Here is a 21,925-nt window from a genome sequence, read left to right on the forward strand (position 1 = left end):
GAAAGTAATGGCAAATAGTGAGTGCACAAGCCGTAGAAGGTAAACTGTACACAGCGCCAGGGCAGTGTGATGGTATGTCTACTTTTAGATTGTGTTAGCTTATCAATGAACACACTCGTCACTCGACGAGTTTCACGTCTTTACGACGGATACTTAAATGTGTGTTAGGTATTATTGTTGCAGTCTAAGCAGTCATTGTAGCAGCTAGATGAGCGAGAACCGAAAGGGTCTGTGCCATAAACCGTTATTTCTGTACAGCGTTGCTAATGTGTCGTTACTGTTGTTATTTCTCCCTCTGCTCGCCCTGTAAATGCCCTACGTCGCTGGATAGCGAAGGTGTTTTCTGCATCTCGCTCCTTTTTCTTGTATGTTCTCCGTTTGTCGCCTTCCTCGCATTCAAACCAATTCGAGCCGAAGTCCGCTACATGTCCAAAATGGTGGTCGCGTTTACGAAGGTCACGTGACTGAAAAGGGTCTATAGCACGGTCGAAAAAACTGCCGTGTGAACGCAAGTGAGGCTGCACCGGTGCTAACACGCTTCTCTCTAGTAAGCAGGTTTGTGACGTGTGAATGCTCCACAAAATTTACACCGGTGCAGCATCGATACAAACATGTGCCGTGTGAACACCGCTAGTCAATCCATATTAGTTTATTTTTTTAATCAAGTTAAAAACAAGACATGGACTGCTGTGTTGTTTTAAATGGTCGGGTGTCCAAGAACTTTTGGCCACGGTGTACAGTCAGAGGATACTCTTTGTATGGCCGAAGTCATGTGGATTCCTGACCGATGAACCTTACGTTCTTAAACCGCAGGCATCAATGTGGACTCGGTGCTTTTGAATCCATACGGCTGTTTCATTTAAGTAAAAACAAAACATCTGATTAACATTTATTTATTTGAATCTTAAGCACACTGGGTGTTTTACATGTCTGTACAGTCTAGTTACACTCCATACACATGTTAAATGCTGATACCAAGTGTGAATTAGCATTGTGGGTATGGCGTTCGTGCTAATTTGCACGTTAACATGTTGGATCAAGTCCAATTTTAAACACGAACATGTCAGAGTGCAAAAAAAAAAAAAAGCATGAGAGAGAGGTTTGTAAAGCAGGGCGTCTCACGCAGGACTCTCACATGGGCCTCTCTCTGGGCCGGGTCACAAACTGCCACCACAGTGGGGGGAGATCGCCCTCCTTGCGGGCCGGAGGAAGAGCCTCGGTCCTGGGGCCATCAGCTGGAGTCTCCTCCTGCAGCTGCTTCACCTGCAGCCCAAAACACACATTACAGCTTATACTTCCCTAATGATTTATAGACTACAGTGAGTGGAAAGGTTATTAAAAGCAAGGAGTGAAATATACAGGGCTACTTGAAATTGTGTCAACACTAAATGGTTTCTACCATTTTAATTCACAAAATATGTGCAAGATGATTTACAGGACCATCTCAACCTGCTCAAACACACAAAAACCAGCGAGTAACAGTACCATTTAAAGCCCGGACACACATTTTGCGTGGAATAGATGATACCACACAGTCCTTATTCTGTCCTTGAGGTCATTAATATCACCAACTTTCCTGCTATACGTATATAGCGCTCCTTCACCATACCCCGTAACCAGAAGTCACAGGGCGTCAAATCAGGGGAGCGTGGAGGCCATGGAAATGGTCCACCGCAACCTATCCATCGACCTGGAAATGTGATCGAGATGAGCACGAACAAAACGCAGCGGTGCGCCATCCTGCTGGAAACACGCCACCAATCGGATCGGAAGTTCGCCAACTGCATACACTACTGTTCAAAAGTTTGGGGTCACCCAGACGATTTTGTTTTCTCCATGAAAAGTCACACTTTTATTTACCACCATAAGTTGTAAAACGAATAGAAAATATAGTCGAGACATTTTTCTGGCCATTTTGAGCATTTAATCGACCCCACAAATGTGATGCTCCAGAAACTCAATCTGCTCAAAGGAAGGTCAGTTTTATAGCTTCTCTAAAGAGCTCAACTGTTTTCAGCTGTGCTAACATGATCGTACAAGGGTTTTCTAATCATCCATTAGCCTTCTGAGGCAATGAGCAAACACATTGTACCATTAGAACACTGGAGTGAGAGTTGCTGGAAATGGGCCTCTATTAGTCTGGCTAACGCGACTTCAAAGCTCTGTGAGCATTTGGTCTGGCAAAGATATTAAGCCCAACCGTTTCCCAAAGTGCGTGGTTGACCCGCCTCCCTGAAATGCCTCAGTTTGCTACTGGTCGAAGCCAGAAAAGGCTGTGACGAAGCTTAAACCAATCACATCACTCTTTCCTCTGACGTATGTGACACGACCAGTATGCTAACTGGTAGATTAAACTCTTACCGAAGCCGGTCGGAAGCAAGGCGAAAACGTCCTTCCTTTCAATAAATACCTCCAGGGCTGCTCTTTGCTCCGTTTTCAATGAGAACTTGCTCCACGTTCGTAATGTTTCTAGTGAATGAAGCGCTTCCGGCATAGATTCTGTAAACAATCTATGGCTTCCAGTCGCAGTTCTACTACGTCACTGCCTTGAACACGCCTCTGCACAGGGCCGTTGGAGATGCTCAAAGTTGATTGGCTCCCGATTTTTCGGGAGCTTGGAAGAGCTGTAGATAGCTTGCCTGGCCAGACTAAGCTCGCAACAGGCCCTCGTGTTGCGTCACGCTTAGGATGGGCGGGCCCAGGCTAGGCCTCTATACACCTATGTAGATGTTGCACCAAAAACCAGACATTTGCAGCTAGAATAGTCATTTACCACATTAGCAATGTAGAGAGTAGTGATTCCCAACCACTGTGCCGCGGCACATTAGTGTGCCGTGAGAGATCATCAGGTGTACCGTGGGAAATTATCCAATTTCACTTAATTGTTCTGAAAATTATTTATTTACTGCAAATAATGTGTCTTCATTCGTCTATGCCAGCGACGTATAGTGACAGGCAGAACAATTAAATACTCTTCCACTAGATGGCAGCAGGTAGCTAATTAACCTGTGTATCTACCTGTTGCCATTCAAACAATAGAATTAGTAATGTTTCGGGTGTGACAGCAGTGATAGCGATGGATAAATATTTGAAAAGAAAAAGTACACAATCCAAACTGGATCCTGGAGAAAATTCTGACCCAGATGAAGGCCCTAGTATGAGTAGAGGTCAGAAGAAAGCAAAAAAATGATTTTCCACAACCTATCTATGCAAGCTGGGCTTTTCAAGCATGACTGCAATAAAAACTAAAAAGGAGAGTGACTCAGAGCTGTTGAGGAAGATCTTCTTGTGTGTCTTTCTTCAATTCCTGCGAGTATATCAGCTTTGTGTTCAACTAAACAGGCCCAGGTTTCACACTGAGTAAGTAAATTGAGACTAGATGATCATTATATTTCATTATATACACTTTTTGTGACATTTTTGTTTGGTGGTGTGCCGTGGGATTTTTCGAATGTAAAATGTGCGCCGTGGCTCAAGAAAGGTTGGGAAACACTGGTATAGAGTGGATTTCTGATTAGTTTAAAGTGATCTTCATTGAAAAGAACAGTGCTTTTCTTTCAAAAATAAGGACATATCAAAGTGAACCCAAACTTTTGAACAGTAGTGTAGCTGCTGCACCATCTGCAAGTAGACGTCTGACATCACTGTTGGGGTGTCAAAAAAGTAGGGCCCAATTACGCCAGCAGCGGTCACGGCGCACCACACGTTCAGGAGAAAAATAACCCGTTGGCGTTAACATAATTTTGACGAACCCTGTGTATTAAAAATATTCATTTTTGACCAAGTGTAAAGAAAGCCACAGTGAAGCGCAGTGTAAAGTCAATGTGATTATTCTATCCGCAATCGTGCACTCCGATTGGCTACTCTACTACATAAAAAACATACAGCCGACTGCCGCTCGACACCCCCCTACCAACGCCTGGCTATTACGCCAAGTATAGAGACGCAAAAGTTGTTTACACGCCGACAGCACGTGGCTAAGTGTGCCTCGTTCCACACCATAACAAAGGCGTACATCAGGCTGAGAATAACCCCACAGCTTGAGGTTAACTGGTGATGGTAGGAGATCATGCGCCGATCGCAGAAGGAATGATACTGCGGGTTGGTCCATCGACCAAGGTTCTGGCCAGGAAACAGAGCTCGACTTGATTTCATCCCATCTGATCCATGCCCTGCAGAGAACGGAGCTCACTCAACACCCTCATGTGTTCTCGCGAGAAAACCACCTATGGCGTACATTTCCAAGACCAACCCTTACTGTCTGTACAGCGCCGACGACATCTTTTGTCTGCAGACTTGCTTCCGCCACTTCCACGGCATCCTTAGCTGCCCGTTTCCTAGCAGCCCGCACCTCTGGGGAATCCCGCAGTATCAGATGTAGTCGAGCTTTGCCAGCTACTGCTACTCGGCTATCAGCTCATACACCGTGAGTAGAGAAAAACAAAATGGTGGCGCGTGTTGCTTAACCAAACGAGGATGAAATAAAAACTCTACGGAATAAATTTTGTGCCAAAAATGTTCATACAATACTTTTGAAATATCAAACAAAAACGATAAGTCAATTTTTTTTTAGACTGGCAAACAAATTATTCGTGTAATCGTGCAAAATATCAGTCTATTACTCTTCAGAAACCTTTTAATTTTGTTCCGCGTCTTTCTCAGTTTTGTTTGGCGTAATTTATTTTGGTTGCGATTCCAACTTTCTCGTTTGCGCTCCCTGACTTTTTGCTTGCGGTTTTGGCACAAACTTCACGTGTGGGTGGGCTGTCCAGGAACGCATTCCCATTGGCTAACTTGTGTTTGACTGACAGCTACGCTCAGCCATTTCCTACTCGGATTCTGGCGAACTGTTTGACGAGTGACCGATCCATTGACGGTAAACAAGGATCGAGTGGACTTCAGTGGCGACTATGATACTGAATTAACTCAACGAAGTGTAAGTGCGGGACAAATGTGTTGTGTGTGTTGCAGTAGTGCACATTATGCAGGCGTGTTTAACGTTAGCAAGACAGCTATTATATTGGGTAGTGGAGTTAAGGCTAACATTTGACTTGCCACGAAACACCTGCATAATGTGCACTACTGCAACACATACAACACATTTGTCCCGCACTTACACTTTGTTGAATTAATTCAGTATCATAGTCGCCACTGAAGTCCACTCGATCCTTGTTTACCGTCAATGGATCGGTCACTCGTCAAACAGTCCGCCAGAATCCGAGTAGGGAATGGCTGAGCGTAGCTGTCAGTCAAACACAAGTTAGCCAATGGGAATGCATTCCTGGACAGCCCACCCACACGTCAAGTTTGTGCCAAAACTGCAAGCAAAAAGTCAGGGAGCGCAAACGAGAAAGCTGGAATCGCAACCAAAATAAATTACGCCAAACAAAACCGAGAAAGACGTGGAACAAAAATAAAAGGTTTCTGAAGAGTAACAGACTGATGTTTTGCACGATTACACAAAATTTGTTTGCCAGTCTAAAAAAAAAAATTGATTTTTTTGATTTGTCGTTTTTGTTTGATATTTCAAAATTATTGTATGAACATTTTGGCACAAAATTGATTCCATAAAACACCCCCCCCCAAAAAAAAAAATACAAAAAGCACAACAAAATATATAAAAGTATTTGATGGTAAGAACTCCCCCCCCCCCCCCAAGAATTATCACAAATTGCTCCTGTCATTTCGCTGGTTTGTTTACATTCTAAGCGGAAATTATTTTGGACGTTTTGTAAAGTTTTAAATTTATCGAATATGCAAAAAGATTAAATGCTCCATTTCTCAAAATCCAGTGAATGAGGATAGAATAAAAAACAGTTCCACTCAATATCGTCGTACATGGATGATAGCCGACTCGGTGCTACGCGCCTCGTCAGCTATCAGCTCATGTACGACTCGATTTCGTGGAATAACTGAAATATACACAGAACGTTATTTCAATGTTTATAGTAACATTCAGTTTTATTGGAATGTTCTATTCCTGAACTATCCACTGAGAGAACAGTAGGTTCCAGGAGACGTTATTTACACGCCTACTTGTTATCTGAGCTTCAGATTAAACCCTTTTAATTCAAGTGATTAGTTGAACAGGATGGTTCTTAAGACCTGGAAGAACGCAATAACGCATACAGTCATTCTGATAACGGTGGGTGGGTTGCGATTTCCAAACAAACTCCACTAAAGCAACCCCAACACATTTAATGTGAAATGGAACAAAACCATGATCTTGAGCTGTGTTCTCTCTTATTCATCACTCACTCTAATTAATTTTGTTGTGTTTGTGTTGCACATGGAAGAGTACACACACCTCCTTCTCCCAGCTCAGAGCTCGCAGCTTCTTCCACTGCTCTCTCTTGGAGAAGTAATCAGGGTACTCGGCCTTCTCAGAGGGGTGCCAGTGATCCAGAACCCATTCAGGAACCTGGGGGGGGGGGGGGAGGAAGGACAAGGTACAAAACCTACAAATCAGATGAATAATGTTGCTTCTAGATGTTCCTTGATACACTCTGTCTTATACACTAACTTTTGTGCTGAGAACACACTGTGAGCTGAAGGTGGACATGGCCACGTTCTTTCAGCAGCACATACAACCCCGATTCCAAAAAAGTTGGGACAAAGTACAAACTGTAAATAAAAATGGAATGCAATAATTTACAAATCTCAAAAACTGATATTGTATTCACAATAGAACATAGACAACATATCAAATGTCGAAAGTGAGACATTTTGAAATTTCATGCCAAATATTGGCTCATTTGAAATTTCATGACAGCAACACATCTCAAAAAAGTTGGGACGGGGCAATAAGAGGCTGGAAAAGTTAAAGGTACAAAAAAGGAACAGCTGGAGGACCAAATTGCAACTCATTAGGTCAATTGGCAATAGATCATTAACATGACTGGGTATAAAAAGAGCATCTTGGAGTGGCAGCGGCTCTCAGAAGTAAAGATGGGAAGAGGATCACCAATCCCCCTAATTCTGCGCCGACAAATAGTGGAGCAATATCAGAAAGGAGTTCGACAGTGTAAAATTGCAAAGAGTTTGAACATATCATCATCTACAGTGCATAATATCATCAAAAGATTCAGAGAATCTGGAAGAATCTCTGTGCGTAAGGGTCAAGGCCGGAAAACCATACTGGGTGCCCGTGATCTTCGGGCCCTTAGACGGCACTGCATCACATACAGGCATGCTTCTGTATTGGAAATCACAAAATGGGCTCAGGAATATTTCCAGAGAACATTATCTGTGAACACAATTCACCGTGCCATCCGCCGTTGCCAGCTAAAACTCTATAGTTCAAAGAAGAAGCCGTATCTAAACATGATCCAGAAGCGCAGACGTCTTCTCTGGGCCGAGGCTCATTTAAAATGGACTGTGGCAAAGTGGAAAACTGTTCTGTGGTCAGACGAATCAAAATTTGAAGTTCTTTATGGAAATCAGGGACGCCGTGTCATTCGGACTAAAGAGAAGGACGACCCAAGTTGTTATCAGCGCTCAGTTCAGAAGCCTGCATCTCTGATGGTATGGGGTTGCATTAGTGCGTGTGGCATGGGCAGCTTACACATCTGGAAAGACACCATCAATGCTGAAAGGTATATCCAGGTTCTAGAGCAACATATGCTCCCATCCAGACGACGTCTCTTTCAGGGAAGACCTTGCATTTTCCAACATGACAATGCCAAACCACTTACCGCATCAATTACAGCATCATGGCTGCGTAGAAGAAGGGTCTGGGTACTGAACTGGCCAGCCTGCAGTCCAGATCTTTCACCCATAGAAAACATTTGGCGCATCATAAAACGGAAGATACGACAAAAAAGACCTAAGACAGTTGAGCAACTAGAATCCTACATTAGACAAGAATGGGTTAACATTCCTATCCCTAAACTTGAGCAACTTGTCTCCTCAGTCCCCAGACGTTTACAGACTGTTGTAAAGAGAAAAGGGGATGTCTCACAGTGGGAAACATGGCCTTGTCCCAACTTTTTTGAGATGTGTTGTTGTCATGAAATTTAAAATCACCTAATTTTTCTCTTTAAATGATACATTTTCTCAGTTTAAACATTTGATATGTCATCTATGTTCTATTCTGAATAAAATATGGAATTTTGAAACTTCCACATCGTTGCATTCCGTTTTTATTTACAATTTGTACTTTGTCCCAACTTTTTTGGAATCGGGGTTGTACACAAATGTGTCTCGGGCCACATCGAAGGACTGCCTACTGAACCAACATTCCTCTGCAGAAGTACGTACTCATACACGCTCCAATGGGGTCGTATTAAAGTGACCATTTGTGACTTGATCATCCAGGACGCATGATAATACCAGGTGTGTGTAGGAATCACAGAAATCAGCTGATAACATGGAGCTTCATTTGTTTAAAACATTTTGTGCATCACATCCCAGCAGTGTTTATTTTTCTCTTTATGGTCCAAATCTCCAGATTTCTGTAGCTCTACAGCTCTGGCCTTTCACTTAAAAAAAAAAAAAACCTGCAACCCAAAACAGACTCATCTGGTTCACTTCCTGCAGTCGAGTCAATTCAGAGTTGAATCACTGCAATTGAACCACCCTGGAGTTCACGAGTCATTTTCCAAACTTGTCGTGTTCTCACGTATCCAAAGAACTGCACCAAGTCAAGCCTTGACATAATAGTAGTCCGACTGTCCGGGACAACCAAAACATTTGGTTGTCCCATACAAGTCAAATCCACATCTACCTGTCCGACAGAAAGAGTTAAATATTTGTTTAAAAATCACCATTTTTATAGAAATTATTCAAGAGTTGCATCAATCAAGTTCCAACAAAACGAGTTCAATCCCCTCAGTGATCCGGCTGTGTTACTGTTTATGAAATTCCGGGGAAGCCGAGTACAGCAGGTGGGTATGTGTTTAAAAAAAAAAAAAAAAGTAATAAAATCTGATTATTAGACTCGATCGAAACTGGAGAAATGGCGATCAAACACCTCCATAAAATAAATATCTGTGATGAATCTTCATTTAATTTGGACATTGTGTATTTTTCTTTTGTATGGTTCACATTAACCGTCACGAATGTTGTAAAATATTTCAGGGGAATTTTACGACAGTGCCGAACTCACTTACGGTTTGTTTTCATTCACAGCGTGATTCTGTCCCCCCCATCATGTCCAACTTATTTTCTTTAAATTCATTTATACTTCAGGTTTTACTGAATTAATCAGGATTTAACTTTATTTCCTCCAGAAGCTTTGAATTTGGGTGACTTAAAACTGCAGCTCAGGTAATGGATTAGAACACCACACGCACCATAAAGGGACACTGTGTTTCGGTTAAAAATTTGAATGATCATAATGATACCTGCTTTTTGATAAACTTTGTTAATCATTTTCCTTTCACTGAACTAATAACTACACTACTGTTCAAAAGTTTGGGGTCACCCAGACAATTTTGTGTAGTTTTCCATGAAAAGTCACACTTTTATTTACCACCATAAGTTGTAAAATGAATAGAAAATATAGTCAAGACATTTTTCTGGCCATTTTGAGCATTTAATCGACCCCACAAATGTGATGCTCCAGAAACTCAATCTGCTCAAAGGAAGGTCAGTTTTATAGCTTCTCTAAAGAGCTCAACTGTTTTCAGCTGTGCTAACATGATTGTACAAGGGTTTTCTAATCATCCATTAGCCTTCTGAGGCAATGAGCAAACACATTGTACCATTAGAACACTGGAGTGAGAGTTGCTGGAAATGGGCCTCTATACACCTATGGAGATATTGCACCAAAAACCACACATTTGCAGCTAGAATAGTCATTTACCACATTAGCAATGTATAGAGTGGATTTCTGATTAGTTTAAAGTGATCTTCATTGAAAAGAACAGTGCTTTTCTTTCAAAAATAAGGACATTTCAAAGTGACCCCAAACTTTTGAACGGTAGTGTACGGAGGAATAAAAAGGTTCTGGTCAGGACGAGTGAGAAATCTTACTGCTGCTCCGGGTGGACGAGTCGATTAAAGCTTTAACGTCGAGCCTTGCGAGGACGTAACTTAGACTAAAAACTACCTATAAATCTGTTCGTGTGTGTGTGTGTGTCAGCACTGCGTTCACTCTTTAGCCCTTTTTAAAAAAATGTATGCTTGGCCCCCTTGAAGACAAGTTCAAATGTTAGTCCAAATCCATAACATCTTTGAGTTAACTGAGTAGTTTGGTGATAATGAAATCCCAGGACTTGTAAAGGGCACAGATTTGTTTTCAAGCTGCATCACAGTGCAGCAAAACACTTTCAGAGGAAAGTGCTATCCACCCTCTTCCACATACACGAGCTCACAGCCTCCCATGATTCGATTAGCTAGCACTGCTGTGATTGGCCGGGGAGACACAGAATGCCCCTCCCACAATGATTATACACCAATACTTCAACGAATTATTTCACGGCCCGCGTTCAGAAGCCGACTCTACCTTGTAGCACTCGTATCTCTCGTAGGAGGTTCCGCCAGGGGAATCGGGGAACAGGTAGGGCTGAGGATGCTGATTCGCCCAGAACTCCTCTTCCGCAGCCTTCAGCAGCTTGGAGGCCTTTACCATGTCCTTCTCATTCTTATGCTCATCAAAGCGAGCCCTCAGCATGCAGGCGTAGAAACGGTACTTATCTCTGAAACAACAAGAAACACCACCGGTCTGAATACACAAGAGCTGCTTGGGATAACTAGGACTGAACGCACACTTCAAACAAGTTTAAATTCTCACCAACATTGCAGCAGATTTAAAAAAAAAAAGCCATCACCTCACTTCCTTTTGAACTTGATAAGAGCCGTTATGAAGACTTTCACGTGGAGGAAAACATCAAGCTACGTGTACAGCGTTACCTCTGGCTGTTACAAAGCACTGACACTGGAGACTCCTTTCATAAATTTTGTCAAATAAAACTTCTCGTTGAAAACATCACCATATCAATGACTACAAACTAGGGCTGCTCGATTATGGAAAAAATAATCACGATTATTCAAACGATTTTTTGAAACAATGCATTTATTCTGCATTTCTCTTTAAAACAAAAAAAAACTCTGTTATTGATCATTTATGTTCACCTTTCTTTCAAACCGAAAATAAATATAGTCTAGAAAAACTTAAGTTTGCGATGTATAAAACAAAATAAAAAAATATTCTTTTGACATAAGTCAGAGAAAAACAAATGTACACAGGCTGCATGTCTTTGGCTAAATAATATGCGATGGATGCTGTGAGTGCGTTGTGCCTCTCCGAACTCGTGGCGTTGTAGAGAGTGGCTGAAATGGATGGCTGCGTTGTCTTGCTGGTTGTGGCGGCATCGGCTTTATCTTTTTGTTTTTTATTGTTTCGTTGTGAATAACTTTATGGCTCAGTTTCAGGTGGTTGAAGAGGTTTGTAGCGTTGCCAAGAGGCGCAGATACTACCTTATTGCAAATCTTACACACGATGCGCTTCTGTTCCACGTTGGATTCTTCGAATCCAAAGTGATCCCATATTACAGACGTTTTTCGTCCCTTTTTGTCGACCAGCCGATTCTGCCCTCCTTCTGTCATCTTGCGAGCCTACCTCGCGCCAAACAATTCACAATCTCTCCTCCTTTCAGCTGCGTGAGTGGAGAGCCATAGAGACGCACACACTGCTTCCGCCGCGTCAGTGTTGTCGGCAAGTCTGTGCATGGGCCCGCGGGAAGGAAACGTATTGCGTGTGCGCGTCCCCGACAAATGGCAAAATCGTTTCAACTCATCTCATCTCATTATCTCTAGCCGCTTTATCCTGTTCTACAGGGTCGCAGGCAAGCTGGAGCCTATCCCAGCTGACTACGGGCGAAAGGCGGGGTACACCCTGGACAAGTCGCCAGGTCATCACAGGGCTGACACATAGACACAGACAACCATTCACACTCACATTCACACCTACGCTCAATGTAGAGTCACCAGTTAACCTAACCTGCATGTCTTTGGACTGTGGGGGAAACCGGAGCACCCGGAGGAAACCCACGCGGACACGGGGAGAACATGCAAACTCCGCACAGAAAGGCCCTCGCCGGCCACGGGGCTCGAACCTGGACCTTCTTGCTGTGAGGCGACAGCGCTAAACACTACACCACCGTGCCGCCCTCATTTCAACTCGATTATATGAAGTTTGAGATCGTTTGACACAAAAATCAAAATCGTGATCAAAATTCGATTAATTGCACAGCCCTACTACAAACCGACTTTTTTTTTTAATCCGTTTTAAGTCACGCGTGCACTCATACCCGTGCTGTTCTTCTAGAAAATAAACACCTTCTGACCAATCAGAATTGAGAACTCGATAAATAAACTAAACTGCTGTGGTTTAAGAGGAGTAACACACTTCAGGACTAATTGTAACTAGAAAACAGCTTTTCCATGCTTTACCCTGTCATACACAATAAATTTGAGTCTATGTTAGGGATATATGAACGTCAATGTAGTCCTTTACAAAATATATTTGTGATACGCTACACATTTTAACTGATGAATGTGCCTGCATGTGGTTATACCAGTCAAAATGCAGTTTAACAGCGGAGCTCCTGAGCGGGCCAAAGGCCTGCGTGAGCGTAGCCCCACAGGCATAGAGCGTAGATACATAAAGAAACCCATCGAGTTGTTTTCTGATGGTTTCGGTCCTGTTCGTGCCTGCCACCATACCAGTGTTGGTAATCGCCAGTTATACACTCCGCCTAGTGGCCAGTGTTAGCCGGTAAAGAAATAAAACAAAACAGGCTGGCTTACACTAGTCTCGCTAACACGACTTCAAAGCTCTGCGAGCATTTGGTCTGGCAAAGGTATTCAGCCCAACCGTTTCCCAAAGTGCGTGGTTGACCCGCCTCCCTGAAATGCCTCAGTTTGCTACTGGTCGAAGCCAGAAAAGGCTGTGACGAAGCTTAAACCAATCACATCACTCTTTCCTCTGACGTATGTGACGCGACGGAAACTGCTTGAGTAACAGGAAGAAGATAAATACCTCCAGGGCTGCTCTTTGCTCCGTTTTCAATGAGAACTTCCCGTTGAATGCTTTCAATACAGCATCTACCGCTGTGTCAAAGGCTTGCCGCTGCTCCATGTTCGTAATGTTTCTAGTGAATGAAGCGCTTCCGGCATAGATTCTGTAAACAATCTATGGCTTCCGGTCGCAGTTCTACTACGTCACTGCCTTGAACACGCCTCTACCCAGGGCCGTTGGAGATGCTCAAAGTTGATTGGTTCCTGATTTTTCGGGAGCTTGGAAGAGCTGGAGATAGCTCGCCTTGCCAGACAAGCTCGCAACAGGCCCTCGTGTTGCATCACACTTAGGATGGGCGGGCCCAGGCTAGGCTTACACGACGAGGCAAGACTTAACGTGAGATTTGATCATAGCCTCCACTCACCACCACACTGATAAATGCTGAGCTTTGCGTAAAATGACTGGACACCCAGTTTTCTGTCATGTTTGTTTCATAAATGAGGCCGAGTAACGCCGATTCATCACACCATTCTGTCAATAATTATTTTCCTACTCCTGCACTACCACAAGTGTCTTAATCCATATTTGAAAGTAGCAAGCAACTGATTGAAGCGGTTGGGTCATTCTCAGAAAATGTGACAAGTAACGGTAAAGACATTTTTTTTTATTTATATACACCAATTTTAGTTAAATATGCTCAATAGACAAAAAAAAAATTTCATGAATTCACAAAGCAAAAGATATAATTATTATGAAAAAATAATGCCCAGTAGTTGTCTTTACCATTACTCTATAGCAGGGGTGTCAAACCTGATCCATAAAGGGCCATGTGGCTGCAGGTTTTCATTCCAGCCATGCAGCAGCACCCTGATTTGGCTCATTCAATCAACTGACACACCCACCCTTTAATCAAGGGTGGGTGTGGCTGCAAGTATTTGACTGTGTGAAGACAGTTCAGTTGATTGAATGAGCCAAGTCAGGTGTGCTGCTGCATGGCTGGAATGAAAACCTGCAGCCACAAGGCCCTTTATGGATCAGGTTTGACACCCCTGCTCTATAGGGTAACTGTAAAGACATCTCATAACATTTTTGGGTCAATCAGGGTTCCCACAGTTTTTCAGGCTTCTTTTTTAATGACTTTTAAGGACCAATTTTCATTTTTTTAAGGACCCAATGACCAAAACTGAATATCACTGGTGTGAAATTGCCTATTGTAACAATCACTTGCTTGTTTTCCCACACTTCGTCTGCTTGTTTTCTTTATGACTCTTAAAGGACTTTTCTTGACCAAATCTTGCAACAAGTGCAGCAATTCCTGATATGTCTGATATTTAAAACGATTTTAAGAAAACCTCAACGGTGGGTGAGGAAATGGTTAGTGGCTAAAAATAAAAAATATAAAGAACATTCCATTTAGAGTAAAATTTATTTCACAAGATTTCCATTTTGTTCAGGAACAATTGAAACTAAAAGTATTAAATTGACACAGGGTGGCCCAGAACCCCCCCCCCCGCTATTCTTATGTTATGGAATAAATTTTCTAATGAGTCTGCATGTTTCTATACATGTTATAGACAGATTGAAAGTCGTACGTTTTGTTAATCCATGTTTCCATTAATACGCATCAATGGCGGGCGACCGAGCCGATACGAAGTAGTCACGTGACCCTGTTCGGGACTGATCCCGAACAGCACCACGTGGTTCCGGGCTATTCTCAAAAGCAGACACCAGGGGTCACCACTATACACTTTGTTCAGCCCCTGACCGCTAGTGCAGTTCGCCTGTGAAACAGGGTCGTTTGCGCGAATCGGGGCAGCGGGACCAGCATTTCGGAAATTAAAAATGTGTTATTAGAAGGGAGACGAAAAAAAACCCTGATTTTTAAAACTTTTATTGACTAACAGATTTTCATCAATTTTATGGATAATTAAGTATTTAATTTTACAAATTCATTTTTTTAGGACTTTTATGGACTTTAAGGACCTGTACGAACACTGTCAATGAGTACAGAAAAAAAAAAAAGATAAATTATACATTGACGTATTATCCTATCCGACCTTGCTACTTGGCTAACTAAACTTTTTCAACATGCAACATCATTATCTTTATCATTTGGGGGTAACGACAAAAACAGTTAATTTCCCTGACATCTCAAAATTTCATATTTATCTGATCAGTATCCTGGATTCCAACATTCATGATTTTACCATTTGGGTAACGGTAAAGGCATCAAGAAAGTACACATTATCGTGCATATATTTTAGGCTATTCGCCCAAAACCATTGAAGCAAAGCTCATGATAGTTTCCACAATAAAAAGTGAAGGTATAGAGGTAATATCTCAGAAAGAAAAGTGAATATCATCTCATCTCATTATCTCTAGCCGCTTTATCCTGTTCTACAGGGTCGCAGGCAAGCTGGAGCCTATCCCAGCTGACTACGGGCGAAAGGCGGGGTACACCCTGGACAAGTCGCCAGGTCATCACAGGGCTGACACATAGACACAGACAACCATTCACACTCACATTCACACCTACGGTCAATTTAGAGTCACCAGTTAACCTAACCTGCATGTCTTTGGACTGTGGGGGAAACCGGAGCACCCGGAGGAAACCCACGCGGACACGGGGAGAACATGCAAACTCCGCACAGAAAGGCCCTCGCCGGCCCCGGGGCTCGAACCCGGACCTTCTTGCTGTGAGGCGACAGCGCTAACCACTACGCCACCGTGCCGCTGCTATTTTGGTATATTTAGGCTAAATAATTTTTGCAAATGCACACAAGTTGTTTAATTTTTTTTTTACTACTCTGTTAAATTCTTTCTTAAAATAAATGTATAAATAGAGGGTCAGGATTAATGGTTTTAGAGGAAAAAATATTAATGTTTAAAACTGAAGGTCATTTTCTGAGAAAATAAAAAAAATATTTTGTATTGTCGTCAATTGTTTTTAATAATTTCTACTGCTTCATGTTATGGCACTGATGTTTCATTAGTGTGTTCTGCTTTTGAACTTTTACCTCAGGAAAAAATAGCAGCCTATCGTATCGAACAACTTCATATCGCGAATACCGTATCGCCGATATGATATTTTTGTCTGCATCGCTACCCTGATATCAGCACCTTAAGTGTCTCAAAGTTCTTATTCGGCGCCTAACAAAAGTGAATAAATTTTAATTTATATGCACGTCTTTACATGAAGTGTTTGTTTGTTGATGCAGATAATAGGTGTTTTGCCGTTAGCATTAGCCACCTGCTAACGTCCACCAGCTGAATGACCTGAACGTCCCGGTGTTTAAACAGTGGCCACATTTCAAACTAAAAACGTATTATTATTATCTTTTTTAATTAAAATATCATGATAATAAATTAAAATATCCGAACAGTACCTGAAAACGCACCAAGACTCAATGTGTCTCAGAGATTTTTTATAAAGTCGCAGGACTTTTTGCTGGTGGGTCAGAAACGCCGCCATTTTCTCGCCCCACTCTCCTGTAACGCGCATGCGCAGTAAAACCAAGCCGTGACAACAGGCTTAATAACGAATATAACTACACTTTCTTTCCTAGTGCACTATATAGGCCAGAGAATTCAGCTGTTCACGCCCTATATAGTGCACTATATTTCAAGTAATAATCTGTTTAGGCGTTAACCATCACTCTTCCGCTTGAGAAAGACCGTAAAGGCTTAGTAACAGTAATAAATGCACATCCCAAGTGTGCAATAAGTGATTGTTTGATTAAACCCGTTATAACGAAGCAAAATATTATTATAACAGTTTTAGAAAATCGAAATATTTTCCAGGAAACGTTTTAATTGAATGTATTCTTGATGAAAATCGATCATATATTTAAGTAGTGCACGCATGTTGTAGTTATTACGGTAGATACAGGTCTGGTTATGGTTAAACTGCCATGCAGAGTGTGTCACTTCACTGTTAAATTGATCATGGCCAACTTTAAATTCATAGGTAAGTATCAAGAATTAATCTGATCCTTTATCATGCAGTGGGTTTGATTTTATTTTCAGCTTTATGAGAGGATGAGTGAAGAGTGAGCAGCTGCGTTCATTCTCATTCATTCATTCAGCACATGTTCAGTACAGAGATTATTATTATTATTATTATTATTATAGTGGGAGTGGGTGGTGTTGGAGTTGTAGTATTAGGAGGAGAAGGTGTTGTAGTTGTACTGTAAGAGTACTAGGTGTAGGAGTAGTTGTCGTAGCTTGAGTAGGTGTTGTTTTAGGTGTTCTTGGGGTTGTAGGGGTAGTTGTAGTAGTTTCATTAGGAGTAGCTGGTGTTGTGGGTGGCACTGTCACCTTACAGCAAGAAGGTCCTGGGTTCGAGCCCAGCAGCCGGCGAGGGCCTTTCTGTGTGGAGTTTGCATGTTCTCCCCGTGGGTTTCCTCCGGGTGCTCCGGTTTCCCCCACAGTCCAAAGACATGCAGGTTAGGTTAACTGGTGGCTCTAAATTGACTGTAGGTGTGAATGTGAGTGGTTATTTGTCTCTGTGTCAACCCTGCAATGACCTGGCGACTTGTCCAGGGTGTACCCTGCCTCTCACCCATAGTCAGCTGGGATAGGATCCAGCTTGCCTGTGGCCCTGTGGGACAGGATAAGCGGCTAGAGATAATGGATGGATGGATAGTTGGTGTTGTAGTGGTTTGAGTAGAAGTTGTAGGATTAGTAGGTGGTGTTGTTGCTGTTGTAGTAGTTTGAGAAGAAGTAGAAGTAGTAGGGGGTGGCATGGTGGTGTAGTGGTTAGCGCTGTCGCCTCACAGCAAGAAGGTCCTGGGTTTGAGCCCAGCAGCCGGCGAAGGCCTTTCTGTGTGGAGTTTGCATGTTCTCCCCGTGTCTGCATGGGTTTCCTCTGGGTGCTCCGGTTTCCCCCACAGTCCAAAAACATGCAGGTTAGATTAACTGGTGGCTCTAAATTGACTGTAGGTGTGAATGTGAGTGGTTATTTGTCTCTGTGTCAACCCTGCGATGACTTGTCCAGGGTGTACCCTGCCTCTCACCCATAGTCAGCTGGGATAGGATCCAGCTTGCCTGTGGCCCTGTGGGACAGGATAAGCGGCTAGAGATAATGGATGGATGGATAGTTGGTGTTGTAGTGGTTTGAGTAGAAGTTGTAGGATTAGTTGGTGGTGTTGTTGCTGTTGTAGTAGTTTGAGAAGAAGTAGAAGTAGTAGGGGGTGGCACGGTGGTGTAGTGGTTAGCGCTGTTGCCTCACAGCAAGAAGGTCCTGGGTTTGAGCCCAGCAGCCGGCGAAGGCCTTTCTGTGTGGAGTTTGCATGTTCTCCCCGTGTCTGCATGGGTTTCCTCTGGGTGCTCCGGTTTCCCCCACAGTCCAAAGACATGCAGGTTAGGTTAACTGGTGGCTCTAAATTGACTGTAGGTGTGAATGTGAGTGGTTATTTGTCTCTGTGTCAACCCTGCGATGACTTGTCCAGGGTGTACCCTGCCTCTCACCCATAGTCAGCTGGGATAGGATCCAGCTTGCCTGTGGCCCTGTGGGACAGGATAAGCGGCTAGAGATAATGGATGGATGGATAGTTGGTGTTGTAGTGGTTTGAGTAGAAGTTGTAGGATTAGTTGGTGGTGTTGTTGCTGTTGTAGTAGTTTGAGAAGAAGTAGAAGTAGTAGGGGGCGGCATGGTGGTGTAGTGGTTAGCACTGTCGCCTCACAGCAAGAAGGTCCTGGGTTTGAGCCCAGCAGCCGGCGACGGCCTTTCTTTGTGGAGATTGCATGTTCTCTCCTCCAGGTGCTCTGGTTTCCCCCCTGTAGAACAGGATAAGCAGCTACAGATAATGGATGGATGGATAGAAGTAGTAGGTGTTGTTGTTGTAGGAGTAGTAGGTGTTGTTTAGGCCGTCCTTCACCGCCATGCAATGGAGTAGTAAGGCTTCTCTTTCCCTCCACTAGCCTGGAGTGGTGCCTTCCCTTGGTCAGGGTTACGACCAAAGACTGGACTCGGCAGACTGCGTGGAGGAGACTACCACCACCACCTGGTGGTTCAACGGGCAGGAAGGCGGACCCAGCAAAGTGTTTGCAGTGCAACACGTAGAACACTGTTGGCCATCTGCTGCATCCTGACCTAGGTCCAGCTGTCTTGATTCTGTCTTGCCTCTGGACCCAGTTAGGGCAAGATGCGAGAGTGAGGCTGACAGCTGCATGACTCTCCCTCATTCTAATCCAAGTCACACGCAAGTCATGACTTCAAATTCAAGTCCTGTGGTGATGGGCAAGTGGCAAAGCAGCAGGTGCAGAAACACTGGAAGCTGTAGTCACAAACCTGCACACAGGTGGCCCAGGGAATAGAGTCGCTCCCTACTGGAACGAAGCAGCAGCAGAGTTTGGCAGTCCCCTCGGGGTCTGAGCAGCCCTGTTCCGGATTTGGAGGAAGGGGCTAGAAAAGGTGCCCCAAACATAGCCTGCTTCACCTCAACCTGGCCAGCACATTGCGGCTGGTGGGGATTCCACTCAGCGGTCAAAATACAGCAAATAGATAGTGAAAGTACTCAACCTTGACATGTGGGTGTACCTTCAAAGCCCGGATTGGCCTCATCAGTTACCTCCTGACCCACAACCACCACCCACTAAATTGAAGTCATGGTCATCTTCGACCCCGAAGGACGAATGAACATCTGGTGTTTGTAGGTGTTGTAGTAGTTTGAGTAGGAGTAGTAGGTGTTGTTTGTGGAATTAGTAGGTGGTGTTGTTGTTGCTGTTGTAGTAGTTTGAGTAGGTGTAGAATTATCTCATGACACATTTTAAATGGCACCTTCACAACTTCTTGCACATTCAGAATCTAAATACATTGTTGACAGATTTTGTTCCACTTTTTTTTTCTTGTATAGAGACCCTCTTCTCCTTAAAGGAGATGCGCAGAACCATGGCCTCACTTTTTGTTTATAAATGCCTTGAGACCTCAAGAATGGCACAGGAATAGTTTTAAGCGTTAACAATAAATCTAATATAGTGATTTTTATGATTAAAGTGATTTATGTAGGTAGCAGTCTGAGTGAACAACCTTGACGTCCGTGACGTCACAGCAGGAAGTCTATCAGTCTCATCGCCATTTCCGCGAGACTAAAACACAGAGCTGACTGCAACTCCGATCCTCCATTTTGAGCTAATTTATCTCCATGCCATGCAGATGTGTTGCTGGTGGGTGCAGCAACACGACAGAAGGTGGATTTACGTTGCATTCATGGCCCAAGAATGTTCAAACTGCAAAGATTTGGACGTGTTTTGCGAGAAGTTCACGGGCACATTGGGCGCCTACGAAGTGGTCGCTCCTCTGCTCTGCACATTTTACTGAAGATTCGTACGAGACCTCTGATCTGTTGAGGAGCGTTGGCTATAAGCCCGTATTGAAAGAGGGTGCAGTACCAACAATTAAAGGAAAAGAAAGCTACAAGAAAAGGAAAGTAAGTTCAGTTGGACCAATTCTCCTGGAGTGTGAGCCGAGGGTTGTTGGTAAAACCTGAGATGGAACAGGACATATTATCGCTCGGGCAGTGACCTCCCCACAGTTGTTGCTAAAACCGGTGATGTCCCGTCCCGAGTTTTAGTAATTGCCTGAGCCGAGCAGTAATGGTGGAGTACTCCGTATGGAGAAAATGGAGAATGAGTGGAGCAGCCGTCTGATTTCTCCGCTGGATATGCTCGCCTCAGCAGCAACATCTCGCCCTTACGCGGAAGAAGTGAATGACTGGAGAACCGAACGAATAACTGAAAGTCAGATTGTTTCAAAACAATTGGCCACAAGGTCGGCCTTCAAGAAGCGAGAACACAGACGGGTAAGATGCGACTCTCATTTGGATACAAAACAACAAAAACAACAACACTCGTTGTTTACCTGCGTTTTAGATTAATACATGTAACTTGTATTGTGTGTTTAAGTTAGCGGTATAAGATTATTTAATTTACTTCAGAATGTGATCTTCTCAGTTCATCTGATTATTTAATAAGCCTTTTTTTTTTTTGTATTTATGTTTGTCTGTAAACGTTTTTTTTTTTTAAAGATTTTTTTTGGGCTTTTTTTCACCTTTATTGGATAGGACAGTGTAGAGACAGGAAATGAGCGGGAGAGAGAGACGGGGAGGGATCGGGAAATTACCTCGGGTCGGAATCGAACCTGGGTCCCCGGATTTATGGTATGGCGCCTTAGCCACCTGAGCTATGACGCTCCCATGTAAATGTTGTTTTTACCATGACTGTAATGCTGCAATTTCCCTCAGGGTCAATCATGTCTGTCTGTCTCAGTATATTCCAGTACAGTGCTTAAAAATGGCTTAAGAGTTTTGTGTGTGGGTTTTTGTTTTTTTTCTGCTAAATCTCAACACACCATTTTAATCTAATCTGATGTCTAATTATTAATCTTTTCATGAGTTGGATCTAAACTGTTCATTTTTATAAAAGTCCACACCATCTTCCAAGAGTTGAAGAGCTTCAGGTTCAAGCTGTGCGTTTCTAACCGACACGTTAATGCCATCTGATCTCTTTCCGTCTACAGATATTGGTATTAACCTGACTGACCCTATGTTTAGGGGAATATACAGAGGAAACCAAAAACATGAAGGTAATAAGCAACACGTCGACTACCTGAACTTCAGTCATTATCAATAACACTGTAACGTTACTGATGTTTCTTTCCGTCTAGATGATTTTGCGCAAATTGTTGAACGAGCTCTGAGTGTTGGGGTTCAGAAGGTATGATTCCTGCCATCTTCACGACTACTCTAGCACTCAGTGGTGTGCTGTTATAGGAAATTAATCAGCAGCAGGAGGTGTAATCAAGTCAAGTCAACTTTATTGTCAAATATGCTATACATGCTCGACATACTAGTGCATCTCAAAAAATTAGAATATTGTGAAAAAGTTCAATATTTCAGTTATTTAAGAAAGTGATAATGTTATATTATAGACTCATTGCACATAAACTAATGTTTCAAGCAT

The 21,925-nt window shown here is 43.1% G+C and overlaps 2 protein-coding genes across 2 annotated transcripts in view; one reads left to right on the top strand and one right to left on the bottom strand.

The window, feature by feature from the left end:
- Positions 1–877: 877 nt before the first annotated feature.
- Positions 878–16,470, bottom strand: ndufb9 (NADH:ubiquinone oxidoreductase subunit B9). Its single transcript, XM_060915322.1, has 4 exons — positions 16,351–16,470; positions 10,448–10,640; positions 6,308–6,421; positions 878–1,263 (listed from the first exon to the last, which is right to left on the bottom strand). Exons 1-4 carry the CDS (start codon positions 16,464–16,466, stop codon positions 1,132–1,134), a joined length of 555 nt encoding a protein of 184 aa, XP_060771305.1. The 5' UTR covers positions 16,467–16,470; the 3' UTR covers positions 878–1,131.
- Positions 16,471–16,854: 384 nt separating this feature from the next.
- Positions 16,855–21,925, top strand: part of tatdn1 (TatD DNase domain containing 1) — a 47,109-nt gene continuing 42,038 nt past the window's right edge. Inside the window, exons 1-3 of the mRNA XM_060915324.1 lie at positions 16,855–16,931; positions 21,483–21,548; positions 21,630–21,679. Of these exons, the coding sequence (XP_060771307.1) occupies positions 16,862–16,931; positions 21,483–21,548; positions 21,630–21,679 (186 nt within the window). The 5' untranslated portion in view covers positions 16,855–16,861. The remainder of the gene's footprint in view (positions 16,932–21,482; positions 21,549–21,629; positions 21,680–21,925) is intronic.

This window comes from Neoarius graeffei, chromosome 2, assembly GCF_027579695.1.
Source record: "Neoarius graeffei isolate fNeoGra1 chromosome 2, fNeoGra1.pri, whole genome shotgun sequence".
Taxonomy (NCBI): domain Eukaryota; kingdom Metazoa; phylum Chordata; class Actinopteri; order Siluriformes; family Ariidae; genus Neoarius; species Neoarius graeffei.